The 18,157-nt window shown below is 40.1% G+C and overlaps 1 protein-coding gene and 1 long non-coding RNA gene across 9 annotated transcripts in view; one reads left to right on the top strand and one right to left on the bottom strand.

Annotated features, from left to right (window-relative positions):
- LOC120405400 overlaps positions 1-16,084 on the top strand; it is a 42,923-nt gene extending 26,839 nt beyond the window's left edge. The window contains exons 4-5 of the long non-coding RNA XR_005598543.1: positions 14,688-14,850; positions 15,665-16,084. This is a non-coding gene — a long non-coding RNA (uncharacterized LOC120405400). The remainder of the gene's footprint in view (positions 1-14,687; positions 14,851-15,664) is intronic.
- Positions 161-18,157, bottom strand: part of IRAG1 (inositol 1,4,5-triphosphate receptor associated 1) — a 196,312-nt gene continuing 178,315 nt past the window's right edge. For 7 of the 8 annotated variants that reach the window (XM_039538989.1, XM_039538988.1, XM_039538993.1 and 4 more), the window contains 4 exons: positions 17,830-17,894; positions 8,751-8,870; positions 6,711-6,839; positions 161-3,583 (listed from right to left, as the gene is read on the bottom strand). In XM_039538989.1, the coding sequence (XP_039394923.1) occupies positions 3,343-3,583; positions 6,711-6,839; positions 8,751-8,870; positions 17,830-17,894 (555 nt within the window). In that variant the 3' untranslated portion in view covers positions 161-3,342. The remainder of the gene's footprint in view (positions 3,584-6,710; positions 6,840-8,750; positions 8,871-17,829; positions 17,895-18,157) is intronic. The other variant, XM_039538994.1, reaches the window with a different exon arrangement.

The raw sequence follows: 18,157 nt of genomic DNA, 5'->3' as shown, positions 1-18,157 counted from the left end.
GGTAGGATTTGGGTTAACAAGTTCAGTCTTAGATATGTGCGCATGTCTTAAATAAGTCTTGTGCTGAGAACTGAAAGGACTTTGAAACCATATTTTTATTTCAAAACTCAAGTATGTGATACTATACAGTACAATACTAGCACACTTGTGCAAGGTCTTACAATGTTACAAATTTAAATAATATGATACACAAAAATAGTGCCCCTTTTCAATTCTTTCTACTAAAAACATCAGTGCTGTGCATGAGAAACAAAAAACGTGTCTTGTTGAAGCAGAAAAATAAATATTGCACCCCAAGAAAACTATTTCAGTATTAATAGTATAAATAATTGACCTATTGTTTGTAATCTGACATGCCTTATGAACACAGAGAATAGAAGTTTTCTTTTCAGATATAGTAAATTAAAATCAGACTGACAAAATTTGATTTTAGAATTTTCTGAGCACAACCCTAATTTTCACTAAACACAAAAGTATATTCATTAATTAGTTGAACAAGGTAAGTATTTAATACGCTGTTACAGCCACTGTGGTGCTATTATTTTAAGTGGGCAGTTTAATTACAGTAGGTATAAAAATAATCCCAAAATTATTTTTCACTTTATTTCATTTTCATCTTTTAATCCCCTTTAAAACATTTTGCCCTTTCCCCATCCTTTCCCCCAAGCCGCTAATAACTAAAGACTCTGGAGGCTAAATTCTGCATATCTGACCCATGGGAGAAATTCTACTCAATCCAATGGAACAACTCATGGGTGAAATTCACCCTTGTGCAGTGAGCTCACAAAAGGCTGATGCACTAATTAAGTCCAAGATGGAGTGTGCATGCCCTCTATACAGGGGCAAATTTCATCTTATGGTTCAGATCCACCAAAGCACTTATGCACATACTTAACTTTAAACATGTGACTAGTCTCATTGAAGTCAGTGGGATTCCTCACACGCTTAAAGTTAGGCACAAGCATAAGTATTTTGCTGGATCAGGGCCCATGTGAGTAAGGGCAGGGAGATTTGAACCACAGGAATTATCAGTACCAATGCTTTGTTTTGTAAAGGACACCTAATCACACTAATGCTTAGGTCATCAAACATACTAATTTCACCATTTGAGTAAAGTCCATCTTTTGGAATGGAGGAGTCTGAATCTGTCAGGCCTTCTAGCTGCACCCAAACTGATAGAAAAATTATAAAAACTCAATTGTTTATTTGCTATTTACAGATGGAGAACAAATGGCACATTTCCTTTAGCCTTATGGAGCTTCCTTAATCACTTTGATTCTTTTACTCCTCCAGAGGTGCTTTTTTTTTTTTTTTTTTAAAGACACCAAATGGTTAAATCAAGCACAATTTGTTTAGCAACACTGGTGGCCATCTGATATTTTCCTGGAGCAATATCTGTCTGTAAATATCACAGTAAAACAGCGAGTTAATTAACATTAAAGAGAAAAATCTCTCCAGAGAGTTTTAGTTGTTATTTTTGGTGGGAGAAATCAGAGTTAAAACACTTTTGAGTCAGTTAAAAACCTTTATTTTCATTTGTTGAGAGTTTGGGGACTATATTGAAAGAAAACATCCTGCTACTGGCTGCAGATACATCAGAATTAGGTACTGCACATGACTTCCTTGTCCTTCCCAAGGGGAAACTGCCGTTAGTCACTCAGAAAACTAGATTCATAATCCCACAAAACACCAACACATCTGAGACCCAACAATACTCCAGGGTCACACTCACTTTGAAAGTTCAGCTGTATTCAAGTGCATAGCAATGGAAAGATGAACATACTTGACCAGAAATCCCAACTCAAGTTCTGCAGGTACATACAATATACTCTTAAGTGCCAGACATTTCAGTACCTTAGCCCATGGGTGAATTGTCTTCAAGAATGATTTGGCCATTTTGAAATTATACATGCACTAAAGCTTTGACATTGGGTAAATATTTTCTTATCATAGATTATTAGAGTTGGAAGGGACCTCAAGAGATCATCTAGTCCAACCCCCTGCTCAAAGCAGGACCAATCCCCAAATAGTCCCTGGGTTTAGCAGGCCAACGCTCAAACCACTGAGCTATCCCTCCCCCGTTATCATTCTGTGAGCTTCTATAACTCCCAAATAAGTGGATTATTAAAAATGATTAATCTGTAATGGCCTAATTTGCTGGAGTTTTGAAACTACATTAGACCAGCTAACACACACAGCATTTGATTCTAAATTGAGCTGCTGCATGTGCACAGTGACCTCTCTACATGAGGACATTAAATCAGTAAGCACTTTAAACACACACAGGGTTCAGCTCTGACCAGTGCTGGGGGATGGTATGCCAGGGGATGAAGAGGACATAGGGAGTCTCTGTCTTCAGTGCACACAGCTGGGCAGAATCCATCCACAGTTCACCTGATGGGCTTCACCCCTTCTCTTAGTGTGCTGTGGTCTGAAGCTTAGGGGGTATGTCTAATCTGCCAAGCAGCAATTATTTTGCTGCAATCAGTAACAACTGCTAGTGGGGAGTGCATTGCACTCTTGTTCAGAAGAGCAGCAAAATGCACCACACAGCATGTCCCTTTGACATACAAAGAGGCTCTGAGACACACTGGGCACTTGGTCTGTTTGCCACATAGACCTGGATTTAGTCCTTAACATAAACCCTCTTCAAACAATAGAGTGGTTTCCCTCTTGCAATACATTATGAATAGCAATGCAAAACATGTATTTAGTCAGCATTCCATTTTGCATTGTTGTATGATTATTGGGCCAACCTCATCCTTGGTGTAACTCATATTATGGAAATACACCAAGGATAAATTTGGCCTTGTATAATATTTTTCATCTTCAGCAGAAGGACTTTCTTTCCCACCCACTCATTCTAAACAAGGACATTACATTTTAAAAAAAATCCTATATATAACTGCTGTGAAAGTTATGACATCAGTCAATAAAAGCCAAGAAATGCAAAGTTAAAGCAAATACTCTCTAACTGGTAGCTTTTATGGCTTTCCTCAAAAGTGCATGAATTAAGGTCTAAAGTATCATTCTTCCCTTTGAATATCCTGGCTATTGCTGGTGACTGTCACAACCTTGGCATGATTTAAATGTGACTTTATTTGTATGAAGTCATATCAGTCAGATACAATTATCATGACAAAAAGACAGAAGTATTTATCAGATGGTCATTTTCACTAGGTAAATCACAATCCATTCCCAAGCCTGATGGCATAGAATAACTAGTGTGGCTTACTGATCATATTTAGCAACAGGAAAATGACAAAGTGCTACCTTGCTTTAATAACCGTGTTTTAAAGTGTGTGGTTACTGATGTACCGCAAATATTTTATAATTTGTTTATTATTCTGTGCCTTGCTCATGCTGAAGTCCTGAGTTCCACCAGGAGTATTGCTGGACAGCAGAACAGGTGGCTTTCCTCTCGGGTCCATCTGATAATTCAACACAGGAGTTGTATGAATGGTAGATCCCCAACAGCGCAGCAAAAATGATTATCGCAGCTGCTACAATCCAGACCACATTCCAGTGTTTACACAGTTTTGGGTACAGTATATGTAAATAATTAATAACAACTTCAAGTTTGCTGTAAAATGGAAAAAAGATATAAGTGTTCTTCTATAATAATGATATAGAAGTCAATTACCTTAATACTTTGACTATTAGTAACTTTGCAATTATATGCTGTGCCATCTTTCATACAAGGACCAACACACTCTGCTAGGTAAAAAACATATTGTTATGTCCTTTTTACAAATACATAAACAGAAATGTGGATCAATATTAAGTGAATTACTTTTCCAGAGTCCCCCATAGGGAGAGACTTCCAGTCCCCTGCTTCCCTCTCTTTTAAAAAGGCAGTCCTATTACTAGACTCTGACACTATTTCAGATCCTGTTTAGCTCAGAATTTGCTTAATTTAAATAATTTTAGAAAAGTTCTTTCCAATATAAGTCTCCATGAGTTGCCAGTAAGGAGGCTGACATTTGGACCATGGGATGGGACACATGTTTGCAGAGATTTAGAAGAAGGGTGAATTACAGGGCAAAATATGGTGGACCCCAGAATGGAGAGGTTTGGGATCTTTGGGTTCCTCCTAGACCTGCCTCAGCTTCCGGTCAGATGTTCTACCTGCTTTGATCAATGTTCTGTAATGTACAAATGACCGTTTTTTAAAATATAAGAATGTTTAGGTATAATCAAATAGAATGGGTACATCCACACAAGAACATCAAACTATCCACAAGAGGAAAGGGCAATTAGCTGCAGCAAGCCTTGTAAATTATGCATCAAAGGCTTCAGGTCAGGTATCCAGTACTGGACTCAAAAGTCCCATTAAACAATGTAAGAGGAAGAAGCTTCAGAACCTTTATTAAGTGTTCCTGTTCTTTTCAATACACATCCGAGAATTCTCATCACTTTTGCTCATGGTTAGCCCACCTCACACTACAATTTCAATGTGGTCATATACTGAAACAACAGATGTTCACTATCACCAGCATACTGATCTTTAAAGCAATTTGTTTAAAAAAAAACTTATAACAAAAACAAACAAACAAATATAAAAACAAACAAACATAAAAATAAAGAAAACCAACCCCCCCTTCAAAAAAACCCAATAAAAAACAAATACAAAAAACAAAACCCTCCAACCCTCTTCCATGCTGCACTGTGGAGTTGGTTGGGAACTTTCCACTAAATTTGTTTTTTCCTCCAACAGAAAATGCAGTTTCTATTAAATTGAAATGTTCCCTGCGAAAACCAAAATAAAATATTTTGGTTTGTTGAACTGACGTGAAGTTTTCTTTTGAGTTAGCTCAACATTAAAGAGTGTTTCCTTATTGTGCCATATTGTCTCATAGGAGTTTTAGTATGGACCCCCATTTTCTCTTCAAGACTGGGCTCCCTTGCTAGACTACATGTCCCAGGATGCAACTGACAGTTTCTGACCAAGGTGCCTGGTGCACCCTGGGAGATGTAGTGCAGCCAGGGAGTCTGGTTCTCAGTGGTGAATAGCAGCATCGGGTACTTGAATTATAGCTCCAAGGAGGCAAACCATTGGGAGTTGCATATTAATAATGTGACTTGAAACTCAGTGTTTTGGGTCAGTTCAACAAACCAAAATGAAACATTTTGATTTGGGAAAATAATGTTTGTTTTGCTCAAAAAATGTCAAAAACGTTTAGACATTTCCCAATCGAAATTTTTTGGAATAGTTTATTCTGTGAAAAATTTTGATATTTCAACGTTGTGTCCCAATTTGGGACAAAAGCAAATGTTGATATATTAGATTTTCTCATGGCATTGAAATTCTGATTTTTGCTTGGCTCTATTGCACACACTGTAGAGGTTGATTTTTAACAGGGCTTTTTTGCCTTTGTGCAGATTTGGAAGGCAAAAGGAGCTAGATTTATTTTTGCTTAATTGACTTTTAAATATGTAACAGATACAGAAGTATACATGGGAACGGATCTCTTAACTGCACATCTGTCTGCTCATCTCTCAGTCAGTATTATCTTTTACAGGTGTTTATGTGATGCACATCTGTGAAATGTTACTTTTACCTAAGCAAGAGACTCTTTGCCCATATGTGAGCTTTCTTGGGTGGTTTTCTTAATGTACATATTGAGAAATACATTTTTTGTAATAGAGTTCTGCCTTGATAGGCAGGAGTATGCTTTGGTGAAGGTATCTTGTGACAGAGTGCTAAGCAGAAAACTGCTTAGCCAACCCTCTGTCACTCCAGCTCCAATTCAGGGAGGTGAATTGGAGCTGGGTAGACCACCTGGCCCTGACTGGGGAAGCTTGAATAGCTGCTGACTCATCAGGCTGGGGCTGGATAGGAGCCCCAGGGGAAGGAAGTCAGGGGGAGCTGGAAAGAGGAAAGCTGTAGTCGAGGAAAGGCAGTGAGGGAAGCAGAGAGAGATAGCTTGCCCCTCTGTCCTGCTGGTGGACTACAAGAAGGGAACTACTTGTATGGTGGAAAGGAGGTGGGAGCACAGTCTGTAAATAGAAGCGCCAGGTGAGCACTGCACCTAAAGGTCTCTGTGTGACTTTCTCAGCCCAGTGGGAGCAGGAGCCAGGAGGGCCCTGCAGGGATGCTGCTACATATCTACATATCCCTGAAAACACTAAGGGACAAATTTCTAAATACTGTTGCCTGTAACTCTCAGAGCTGAACTATGCCTGGTGTACCCATATTCCCCCAGGGAATACACCAAAGAGATCAAGCAGGGGTGGGAAGGAGGCAAGTCCATGCCTCCCCACCCTGCACTATTCTGCAGAATAGGACCTGTGGAGAGTTAGAGTAAGCTGCACTCTTATGAGGGGTGAAGGAGAGGGGTTTGCACTGACACACCCCCAGAGGCAAAACGTAGGGTTCTGTTTGCGCATGCGTACCCATTGTGACTGCATATCACACATTTGTGTCTGCAAATTCAGCATTTCCTGAAGCAATTGGTGCATGCACAAACTGAATCCCTGATCTTGAGAGGTGCTGAGCATCTGCAACTTCCAAAATTTGTGGGAACTCCAGGTGCTCATTACCTTTCAGGACCAGGTCTTTGGAAAGTATAACTTAACTGCAACCTTCAAAAGATATTCGTGGAGGTAAGCCAAAAATACTGTGAGATGTGGATAACAGTGTGAAGTACTCAGCTGTGTATCTCAAATTAAACTGGCCTCCTGACAGATGCACCACACTGGATTCTCACCTGTTTTTCATGTTATTTATCTCTTCACTTTCACTCTCTTCATGCTCATCAGGGATTTCATTTGTTTTCTCTTCATCTTCCTCTTTCAGTTCATGAAGTTCTTTGGTTTTCTTTAAGCCTTCCTGATAACTTTAAGCATAAAACACATTTTTTAGTCTAGAACTGCCAAGTAAATACCTCTTTCTTGTTCAGTGAAGAACTGGCCATTTAGTGAACATATTAAATAAAATACAAATACTGCTTGTGGTGTGGTGCCTAGGCAACAGGAAAATATTGGCAGAGGCCACTAAGATACCACAAGTTCCCACTGTCCCTTTCTCCTACATAGCTTTATATTAATTAAAAAAAACTGTCAGATCATTGAATCCATCACCTTGCAAATATGGGTTATAGTTCTCAGTTGATCACAACTGCTGTGGTGTCGCATGGGAAGGGTGGGTTTTGACTCACTTTGGACACTGGACTTTACCAGTTGCTTCCAGTCCCATCCCAAAAATAAAGATACACTTTTATCATTAGCTTCTTTAGGATGAATTCACTGCCTTTCCTTACACTTGTCAGGGTGGTGGAGCTTTTTCTATGGTATGCCCTTGAAGACAGTTAGACCCACTGTCCATTGATTGTTCTGAGCTCTTGTGAGTACACGAGTGGGTGCACAAAGGGCACGAAACATATGTGTGTGTTGTGCAAAAGGATATGTCAAGTCTTCAGTCTTACTCAGACTCATATAAATTCTCTGCTCAACCTCGTGCTGGACTACAAACTCTGCTGCACCCTTTGCAGGGTCAAGGCCTAGGGGAGATGTTTTGGGCTGTTCTATCCTTACAATGCTGATGACATTCAACTTTGCATCTTCTTTTCACTGAGCCCAGATTCTATAGTCTTACTACTCTCCCAATGTCTGACCAAGATTGGTATAGGGATTAAAGGTGACCAGCTGTGGCTCAGTTCAGATAAAACAGAAGTGATTTGCTGGAAAACTGCCCAGCTTTCACCAACTGGGTTCACATCCTTGGAGTTGTTATTGTAGATCTCCTGATCTTGGAGAGCAGTAGGGGCCCATGAAGTCTTTCCTCAAGTAGAGATGTCTAGGAGGCTGCAAACATTTCTATATATTGCTGACTTTGCAAGTTATTCAGGACAGTGTTACCTCCAGTTTGGATTAATGCAAGATATTTCACGTAGAGATACTCTTGAAGTTCATCCAGAACCTATAGCTGGTGCTGAATATGGCTTGGGATAAGTTGCTGTGGCCATGTTCACCTATGGATTCCTATTCACTTCTAGCTGCAGATTTAATGTTGCTGATGATCTCTGAAGCTCTGGGTGGTCTGGGATACAGTTATCTGAGATAAAACCTTTTACCCGGTATCCCACTGTAGCAGTTAACAAGAGCCACCTTGCTAGGTTTATCAGTTCCTAGTGAAAACTCTTCAAGGCTGGAAGTAGAATTTTCTCAATTGAGAGCTCCTGCCTTGGAAATTGCTCCATTTGGGAGTTTGCTGGAACCACAGCTAAGACTAATGAGCTTCAAGGCGTGATGTATGATAGGGCACAGCTACTTGGGTTAACTATTGTTTTAAATGTCAATTTTTATCTAGCTCTTGTTTGTTTTTATAGCTTTAATAAAATTATGTTCCTTAGTTTCTCAAATAAGTGCTAGCTGCTCTGATGCTAGGGAAGCTATTATGCAGGACAGTAAAATAAACATTAAACATATCAGCACATTGTATAGAGACATTAAAACTGTTGCATATTATCAGAATTATTTTAATTTACTCTTTTTATCCGAGGTAGTTATTCCTACATTATTTATTTACACATTACAAATCAACATATTATTGATAATAGGTATTGTCATTTAAGGGGATTCAGTAAATGTTGTTTCTATCATCCACTTATTTTGAAGTATTTGGCTCTCATCTTAATGGAGAAGTGAAAGTGGTGCACATACACTTACAGTTGCCTTATATCATTAAAGGATGTGTCCTAAACTTGTAAATCCCTCGTGGGGAATTCAGTTCACATAAACACTCTCACCCTTTGTTATAAGCTTCCTCCTCTATCTTGGCTTTTGTCTCAGGGTTGATCTCCTCTGAACAGCTCTGTGTCAGCAGAGAAGCAGGCGATTCACGGTCATGCTCTCCATTGGACTTTCCACTGACAAGATTAAAGAAAAAGAGAAAGGAAAAATAGCATTGGAAAGTGTGGTTGGAATACGCAATTGGAGAACGATGCAATTCCTTTCATATTAATTCTGATCCTGTTACAATAAACTCAAATGTATCTTTGGGGGGTGGTCTGAATTCCCTTTTTTCAACTACCTTGCGGAAAAGCTTTGTAAAAGAGAAAACCAATGGTTCTAAGCAAGCTTTTAATTTAAAAGATCACTATCTAAAGAGCAGTAACTGACAGGTCTCTAAGACATTAAATGTTGGATTTTTTTTTAAGAGAGTTTTTTTTCCTTGCTCATATTCAGCATTAGTTTGTTCTCCATTTAACCCATTTCTCCCCTGGACTTTCTAAAAGACTTCCTAGAAATCGAAGCCTGTTATGACAAAGAAAGATAATACAGATAAATACTGGCTATTCACTTAATATTTCTCCTCTTATTTTTCTTCTGCATATTAATCTATCTTCTCATGGGTTGCATATGCTGTATGCATACATATAGACACGTGTACTTTCATTTTGACTTTAAGATCTTTGAATGTTTAGCTTTAATATAAGCCACTGCATATTGCTTAATTGTATATATATCTGTCAATGATAGAAAGGAAGATGATAATTTATGTTGTGTGAAGAAAGTGTTTTTTTACTTGAAAGATTAAGGGCCAAATCTATATTTAGCCACACAATGAAAAAAATTATTTGTCTCTGGATCATAAATCTTAACTCACTTGAAGAGTGTTGGAATCTAGAAAAATCAGGGAATAATCTCAGATGTATGTCTCATCCAAACTTCAAGCAACTAGAACTCTTTAAATAGGCCTGATCTTATTGCCATTGAAGTGAGCGGCAAAACTCTCATTGACTTCAACGGTGTGGGATCAGGTCCCATTAGAGGAGGAGAGATTATCTGTGGTCAATTGATTCTTTTAAGAGAATATTTATAGCAATTGGCCACCCACTGGGAGGAAGACAAACTGGCCAATATCCCTTGAACTATCACGAGGCGAGGTTTCCTTATTTACTTCTGGAAATCTAGCACTTCATGGGCCAAATTTGGCACAGGGCAAATATGCATAACTCTACTGAAGTCAATAGAGCTGCACAAGCTTACACCAGGGAGCCAGTTGGCCCCACATCTTCTACATACTTACAAGCCATTAACCTGGAATCTTCCAGACATGCGTCTGTTACTGAATAATAGGGACTTTAAAAAAATAATAATTTATTGATGAGAAAAGGTAGATTAGATTTCTGATCATTTTGGAATCTCTTTATTGTTTCAAGAGATAGGCCAAATTTAGGGAAAACTCTATTTGATAAGAATTTTGCTCTAGTGGGAATTTTCCTCAAGTAAGGACAGCATGATTGGACCAAAAATTAACAGCTGTATTGCTGAATACCCATCCCTTTGTGTCATTTATATCTACTGTTTCCCCAGCTTTAGAATATTAGAGCTTTCAGTAAAGCATAATGGGGATAAAACAAAACATATCTTGAGATTTAAAGCAAACTAAAAAGACGAAAATTAACATACTTTACCTGAATGGGAACTGCATATTTTGACATTTTCAATTCTGCATAATGCCTAAAGCATCTTAACAAATTTTGTCTCAGATTAACACAATATAATGCAAATAATTTCAAATGATATTTAACACAGTCCAAGCTAAGATTGTTAAAAATACACAATATACCAAGAAGGTTTTTAGCATTATCTTGTCCTTCAACAAGTTACTTATCTTTTAATTCTGAAATGTCAGCAAGCAACTTCCTTAGAATGTGCAATGTTTCCTGCAAGAGAAGTGTTTTGCCACGGACAAGAGCCTGTCAATATGCTGTATGCTTTCATACATTTGCGCGCACACAGTTTTTAAGTGCAGCACATCCTGTGTCCACAATGGAAATCCTTTGTCAAAATCTGCACAAACAGCTTGGGTGTGTCTTCTGTTCCCATCTCAAAATAACATGTGTTTATTTTTCAGTCTGTTTCCATATCATAGTCACCTTTACCATCAAATTATTACAGAAGCTTTACATTTGTCACTATTTGAACAGAGAAGTGATCCAATGCAAGCCACAAATATACAAAATCTTAAAAAGTGTGGTGTACAACATAATTTGCATTCATAAGTTCAAGAAATTAGTTGCGATAAAACTCAACTAGGTATCAGGTTTCAGAGTGGTAGCCGTGTTAGTCTGTATCAGCAAAAAGAATGAGTAGTACTTGTGGCACCTTAGAGATTAACAAATTTATTTGGGCATGCTCTACCCAAATATTTTTATACTGTCTTCAGAAATTTCTATAGATGCGTATATGTTTTTCAACAGAGCAGTTCTCTAGGGGCCCAAGACTTCCAGTCTTGCTCATGTTAAGCAGTACCTTAAATCCACACATAAATCCATTTACTCATGTCTCAATATTGGTGACATAATAACAGAACTTTCAGAAGCCTTAAACAATCCATTACTAACTTCAAGCACTCAGTAGGTGATCTTCCAGTGATCTGCTGCACATCATCCATCCATCTCCTTGCTGGACATCCCCTGTTATGATGATCCTGCACCATTCCTTCCCTACTAACTTTCTCAAGGCTATTTCCATCTCTATGTCATTTATGACCAAAGTACATAAGAGTTTGTGTCTGTTGATTTCTGCTGTCAGAGTCTGTCTCTCTACAGTAATATTTCTAAAATAGCCATTAGTCTTTTTTCCCCCCAATTGAGGAGATACACAGGATACTTTGCCATCACCACATTTCAAAAGCTTCAATTTTCTTTTTGTCACCAGCATTAACTTCCCACAATTCACATCCAAAATCACTATAGAAAAAGTTAGGCTTTTCACACCTTTGTACATTTCGAGATGCCATGGTTTTTCCACACTTTCTTAAGGGAGGGCATAGCCGAGTGAGCCATCCCTAGTCTTCTTCTGAATTCTTTGGAAACATCTTCTTGGTTAGGTATATATGATCTCAGATAGCTAAAATCATTTACTGCCTTGCAATTGGTCATTTATCATGACGTCTGCTTGCATCCTTATTTTGTTAGTTGCTTATAATACTCTTGGAGGTACCATTTGGGAGACTAGACAGAGAGGAGAAGTTAGGCTAGCTTGGGAACAGGGCCGGCTACAGGGGTTTTGCCGCCCCAAGCAGAAAAAAAAAAAAAAAAAAAAAAAAGCAGTGATCACAATCAGCTCTACCGCCGCCACTTCAGTCTTCGGCGATTCGGCAGCTGGTCCTTCGCTCCGAAAGGGAGTGAGGGACCCGCCACTGAATTGCTGCCGAAGAGCCGGACGTGCCACCCCTCTCCGTTGGCCGCCCCAAGCACCTGCTTGCTGAGCTGGTGGCTGGAGCCGGCCCTGCTTGGGAAGCTTAAAAGAAACAACCAGATTCCAAACAAAAACAAAACAAAAAATACAAACAAACAAACCCCCAAAACAAACAAACCAACCAAAGCCAAAATGACACTCACCCCTCCCCACAAAACCATAAAAAACTAAAACAAACCAACCCACAAAACTCACCAGTATTAAAAACAGAAGGAAAAGTGAATATAGGCAGTTGTAGGCTGCATGCTTGCATAGCAATAAAGGAAAATATAGAGCAGTAATGGAAGGAAGACATGGCATGAAGAAAGGCTAAAGGAACGCAACTTAGTGCATATAACTGAAAGACATGAAGGTATGATAGAGCTATACAAGTAACTGAGAGGACATAACATGAAGGAGGAAGGCTTATTTGAGGCAGGGCCATTCAATCACTTACCTATGAGGAACCTATGGGTTTTCTCCCCAGGGCTTGATTCCTAAGAAGGCAGCTGGCAAATATTGCTTGATTCACCATTTGTCATCTCCACAGGGCAATTCAGTTAATGACTCACAATTATGTTCAGTATTCTACTCCTCCTGTGTGCATGGTTAGGACTTGTTTGTGGGGGCACTGTTTTCAAAATGTGACCTCAAGATGGCTCGTCAATTGCTGCCAGTGCATCCTTCTGATTTTAATCTTCTGGGTTTCTTTTTTGAAGGTCAGTTTTATTTTGATAAGTCCCTCCTGATGGGATTACCGATCTCATACTCAGAGTTTGAAAAATTCAGCACTCTGCTGGACTGAGAAGTGGCATAGGAGTCTTATTTATAGTAGGAGGTACACTTATTGGATGACTTTTTGTGTGCAGGAAGGGCAGATTCTGAGGACAAGCAGCCCAGGGCCACATTCCAGGCTTTGACTGGTAGGTTTGGGGTACCTCTGGCTGATGGAAAAAAAACAGAGGGACTCCTCTACTTAACTGACCCATCTGGGGATTGAGTTAGATATGCGGGCTGGTTTATCTAGACTCCTCGAGGATAAACTGGGGGAACTTCTGGAATTGATCATCAAGGCTAGAGCAGCCAGGAAGTTTATACTGCGGGAGCTGCAATCTATTATCGGACTTTGAAATGTTGCATGTCAATTGGTGGCACCAGGGTAGACATTTTGCACCAGAGTGTCAGCTGCCATCTTGGGAATATCGAGCCCATCCATTTTCAAATTGTTAATAAAGAGATGGAGGAGGTTTTAGGAATCATGGAACAGTTTCTGAATCCTTTTAATGGAGTGTCTTTTTGGAGGGATGAATGGATGATAGAAGCAGAGTTAAAGATTCATTACAATGCATTGGGAGGAATAGGTTTTGGGTATTTTACCAAGGCAGGTGCTGTGCCGAGAAATGGCCCTTAGATTGGATACTAAAAGGTATAATAAAGGATATAACATTTCTGGAATTCTTTCCAATTTTGATAGCAGAGACTATTTGGGGAATGGATTTTGCAAACAAAAGCAAGGGTTTTTGGACTGACAACATAGCCGTAGCACATTTTATCAATTGCCAGTCCTCCAGATTGCCAGGGTTATAAAGTTGGTAAGTGAATTTATACTACCGTGTACTACCGTGTTTAACTCTTAAAATGTTTCTCTGCCAGATATGTACCTGGGATTGATAATAGTGTAGCTGATGCATTCTCTCAGTTTCAAGTGGACAAATTTTGGGACCTGGCACCAGGAACCAACGAGGAACCAGAATGGATACCCATAACGCTCTGGGACTAGGGCACATGTAGGCTCTCAGGGTATTAAAGAGATCAGGAACAGCATGAACATTTAGGTCTATGACAGGAGGTTCAATGATTTTGTGCATTTTCAGAGATGGGGGCCTGTGGATGACCTGACCTATTCCAGAAGACCAGATACTTCAGTACACAGGGTCACTGGCCCTCTGTGGGCTGGCATCATCTGCCATTTCTAGTCACCTATTGGGCCTTACATTTGTCAGTCAAATGAGAGGTTACCCAGCTCCTTGTAGCAGATTCTGAGTCTGGAGGTTTTTAGTAGGTTTTGGGACAGAGGCCCTAGCAAGGATCCCCATTGTCCCATCACTGTTCACACACTTAGGGTTTTGATGCAAGCTCTTCACCAAAAACGCAGAAGTGGACAGGAGGTGGCCTTGTTCAAAACTGCAGTCCAGGCAGTGTTTTCTGGAGCTTTCAGAGTCAGCGAACCAATGCCTATGTGAGTGAGGGATACACCAGGAAGGGCTTTGGAGTGATGACGGTGAGATTTACAATGGAAAGAGTGGTCAGTCATCTTGACCCAGAGGATCTTGAAAACAGATGGAGTGGGGTGGGGACAAGGTTAGTCCACAATGGTGAGGCCAGGATTTACCCAGTGAGGGCATTAAGGACTTATATAGCAATGAGACTGGTTGGGGATGGAAGAACAGAGATGGAAGAATCCTCATAACATATACATTTGTTGCAATTTTCAGAAACAGGCCTACAAAGTTGGAGCTACCAGTGGATGAATTTAATTCCCGCTCATTCCAAATCGGGGCTACGAAAGCTTCGGCCCAACTTGGGTGAGGGGCCACAGTGATGCAGGCAATTGGGTGATGGCATTCAAATGCATACAGGATGTAGGGGAGACCCCAGGTAGAGAATCAAAGCTAAATCTCCTGTGCTTCCAATTTCAGAATCATGCAAACAGGCCCAGGGAGCCATGGTGTTGGATCTGAGAGCACAGCATTGTATACTGGGTGCTTAGGTGGCCTTCCAGATTGCCTGGAGGGAACAGCTGGGTCTTGGTAGTGAGGCAATTCAGAGCTGGCACGGAAGGAGAGGCTTGCTCATTGTAATGCCCCATGTATACTCTTTGAAACCCAGGAGCAGGCACTGGATGCGGTTATTGTTCACCTTGGTGAAAATGATTTGGGAAGGTGTAGGGGAGCTGAATTGATGATCAGAGCTAAGAGGGATTTGGGGCAGATCCAGGATTTTTGCCCTGGAATGACAATTATTTGGTCTGACATATTACAGTGCAGAGTGTGGCCAGAAGCTGTGAAGCCTCCATGGATTGATATGACTGGGGGATACGTGAATAGGGAAGTGGCTAAATTCATAGGTAATGAAAGGGCTTTGGTAATTCTTCATCTGGACATATCTTACTGGGCACCCAAGTTATTTAGGGAGGATGGGGTACACCAATGCAACTAGAGACATTTTTGTCTGCTATTAAGGAAGGAATCAGTAACTATCTTGGAAACTTGCGGGGGATGGGACAGAGGCAGCCAAGCTCATTGTGGCAGATGTCCAGTGTAGGTACTCCGTACAGAAGGGATATGATTATCAGATCAAATGGATTCAAAGGGGCTTTGAAGGAAAACATCCCTTGAGGGAGCCGAAGAAGCGGGGATTGGGGGCTCCTATGTCTGGTACAGCAGAGCACTAACCCTCTTTCCTTTTACAGCCCCCCTCAATGATGGCGAAGAAGGGCAGCACAGCCCCAGCAGCAGGATGGCTGGGACCCAGCTGGGGATTATGTGGAAATGATGATCTGCACTGTACAATTTATTGCTGGCTACTCCCAGATATTTTAAGTGAATAAATCTGTGGCCTAATTAAACCACATCCATTACCTCCTGCCTTTCTGCTGGTGTGGCCAGATGACAAAGCACATGTCAACAGAGGTCATTGTACCATCATCAATGCAGATGTTCAAGATTATATAACATAACAAGGGGAATACTGGGAAAGGACTGTTAGATGCAAGCGTTGGACAGAGACCCTTTAATTCTGCATTAATGGTTCAAAAGAAGGGAGCAGGAAGAGGGGAAACTGGTACAGGGAAACCCCGCCATAATGCGCCCCGCAATAATGCAAATTTGGATATAAGGCGATCATAAGGTGGCTCCGGCCGCCCCAAGCAAAAAAAAAGCGGCTGGAGCGCTGCAGAAGCACAAAAAAGGAAAAAAGAACAAAGAAAAAAAAAGAGGTTGGAGCGCCGCCGAAGGAAAAAAAAACAACAAAAAATGGAATGTGCCTTCCCCACTGCCTCTTTCCCCCCTTACCCCCACTTCTTCTTTTGGTGAGAAGAGCCGTTCTCCTCCCCAGGTGCTCCTCGCTCTTCCTCTGCCCCTTGCACATCTCCCCTGCTCTCCCCGAGTGGTTCCCTCTCCCGCTGCATGGCTGAGAGCCCCCGCGGCTGGAGCTGCACTCTTTCCATTACTGTTATGGGCAGTTTGCAAATGAAAGTCGTTTTCTGCCCAAGAGAAATTGACCAGCTTGAAAGTGACCAGCTTGAAATGGTAAACCTCGCTATACTGCGACCCGGCATTTATCGCGATCCAATTTTTTGGACCCCAATCATCATGTTATAGCGGGGTTTCACTGTATTAGAGTACACTAAAGTGTAAAATGTAAGAAAATTAAGAAGCAGAATAAGTTGATAAACAACACTGTGGGCAGACAGTCTGCAGTCTGAACAAAATATGTTCCCAGACAAGCAAAAATGAGGAATGTTTAAAGAAAAGAAGGATTGTTATTTCACCAACTGAAGAATTAAAGAAACAGAGCTCTCTCTATGGGCTAGTTTGCTGGACCTTTGTGGGGCTGTACAAGGTGCACACAGCTTTACAGACTACACTTAGAACCAGCAGCTTGAACTCAGATCTAAGGCTGAAAAAAAGAAAAATGAGGAACACAGTGGGGGAAAAGAACAGAGACAGGGAAGAAAGAAAGAAAGAGTTTTTAAGGCTGATAGATACATCAGCACTGTGATATGATGAAAAAGGTCCAGAGAGATAGTTTCCGAGACAATATAGCAGACAAAAGCTTTGGAAAGCATGTTATGGAGCTGTTCTGTTGTGTGTTGAAATTTTTCTGGATGTACCCATTTCTGCTTTCATCTTGCTTAAAAGCGGCATGAAACATATACTATATGGGTGCAATAAAGACCTGAAATCTAAAAACATGTCTAAATTTAAATCCAAACCATTGAAAGATTTGCATAGCATCATAATGACGGTCAACTAAATTAAGCAGCAATTTTTGTTAAATGTGGCACTAAATAAATCACGACCTCTCAAATCTCAGAGCACAGAACCATTATATACTATTGAGTACAGTTCATGCACTGTAGGGATGATAAAAAGCTGGTGGAATTTTGAGTTTTGTGAAACCTCTAGAACTTTTGTAAAAATGATGGGTTTCTGAAGCTTTGTAGAGTTTCATGAAACATTTTTATTGTACTTTTATTTTCCAAGGGAAATTTAATTTTTAAAAGTAAGTGTTTCTAGTGGGGCCTGGGCTAACCAAACAGATGACTACCTGTGTAGATTAGATTGCAGGATCCGAGTCTAGTTTTGTAGAAATGGAATTGCTGATTTTCTAAGAAAGTTACATTACTTCATTAAGTTACAACTTCATACATGAAACAGGAAATGCAAAACATGATCACTCAGTAGTAGAATAATAGGGTCAGATCCTCAGCTGGTGTATATCAGTATAGCTTTATTGACATCAAGGACCATAATCCTATCATTTTAGTTCCCTTGCAGAAATTGTTGCATTTTTATATCAAATACATTCATTGTCTAATAAATCTAATATGAAAAACAACCTAAGAACACTCACTTCTCTAGAAGGGCTGGTAGGGCAGGAGTAGATGTCAGACTACTTCTTCCATTGGGTGATTCAGACTGTGAATTGAAAACATGATAAGTAAAATGTTAGATTCCATGCAATGTTAAGTTTCATGAATTGATTTCTAATGCAACTTCAGTATGATAATAAAGTTAATGGGTTTCTTATCTGAATTTTTTCTGCCCAAATACATCACACAAAATCTCCTGAAAATTGAGCTCTCAAGCTACTTCTGTAAACAATGGACGTTAAAGATTATGAGTAGCTGTTTTTGCCACTTTTGTGCCTCTCTTTCTACCTTGCTTCCTTTATGTATGTG

This window comes from Mauremys reevesii, linkage group 4 (assembly GCF_016161935.1).
Source record: "Mauremys reevesii isolate NIE-2019 linkage group 4, ASM1616193v1, whole genome shotgun sequence".
NCBI lineage: Eukaryota > Metazoa > Chordata > Testudines > Geoemydidae > Mauremys > Mauremys reevesii.
This window is presented reverse-complemented; position numbering and strand designations above follow the sequence as displayed.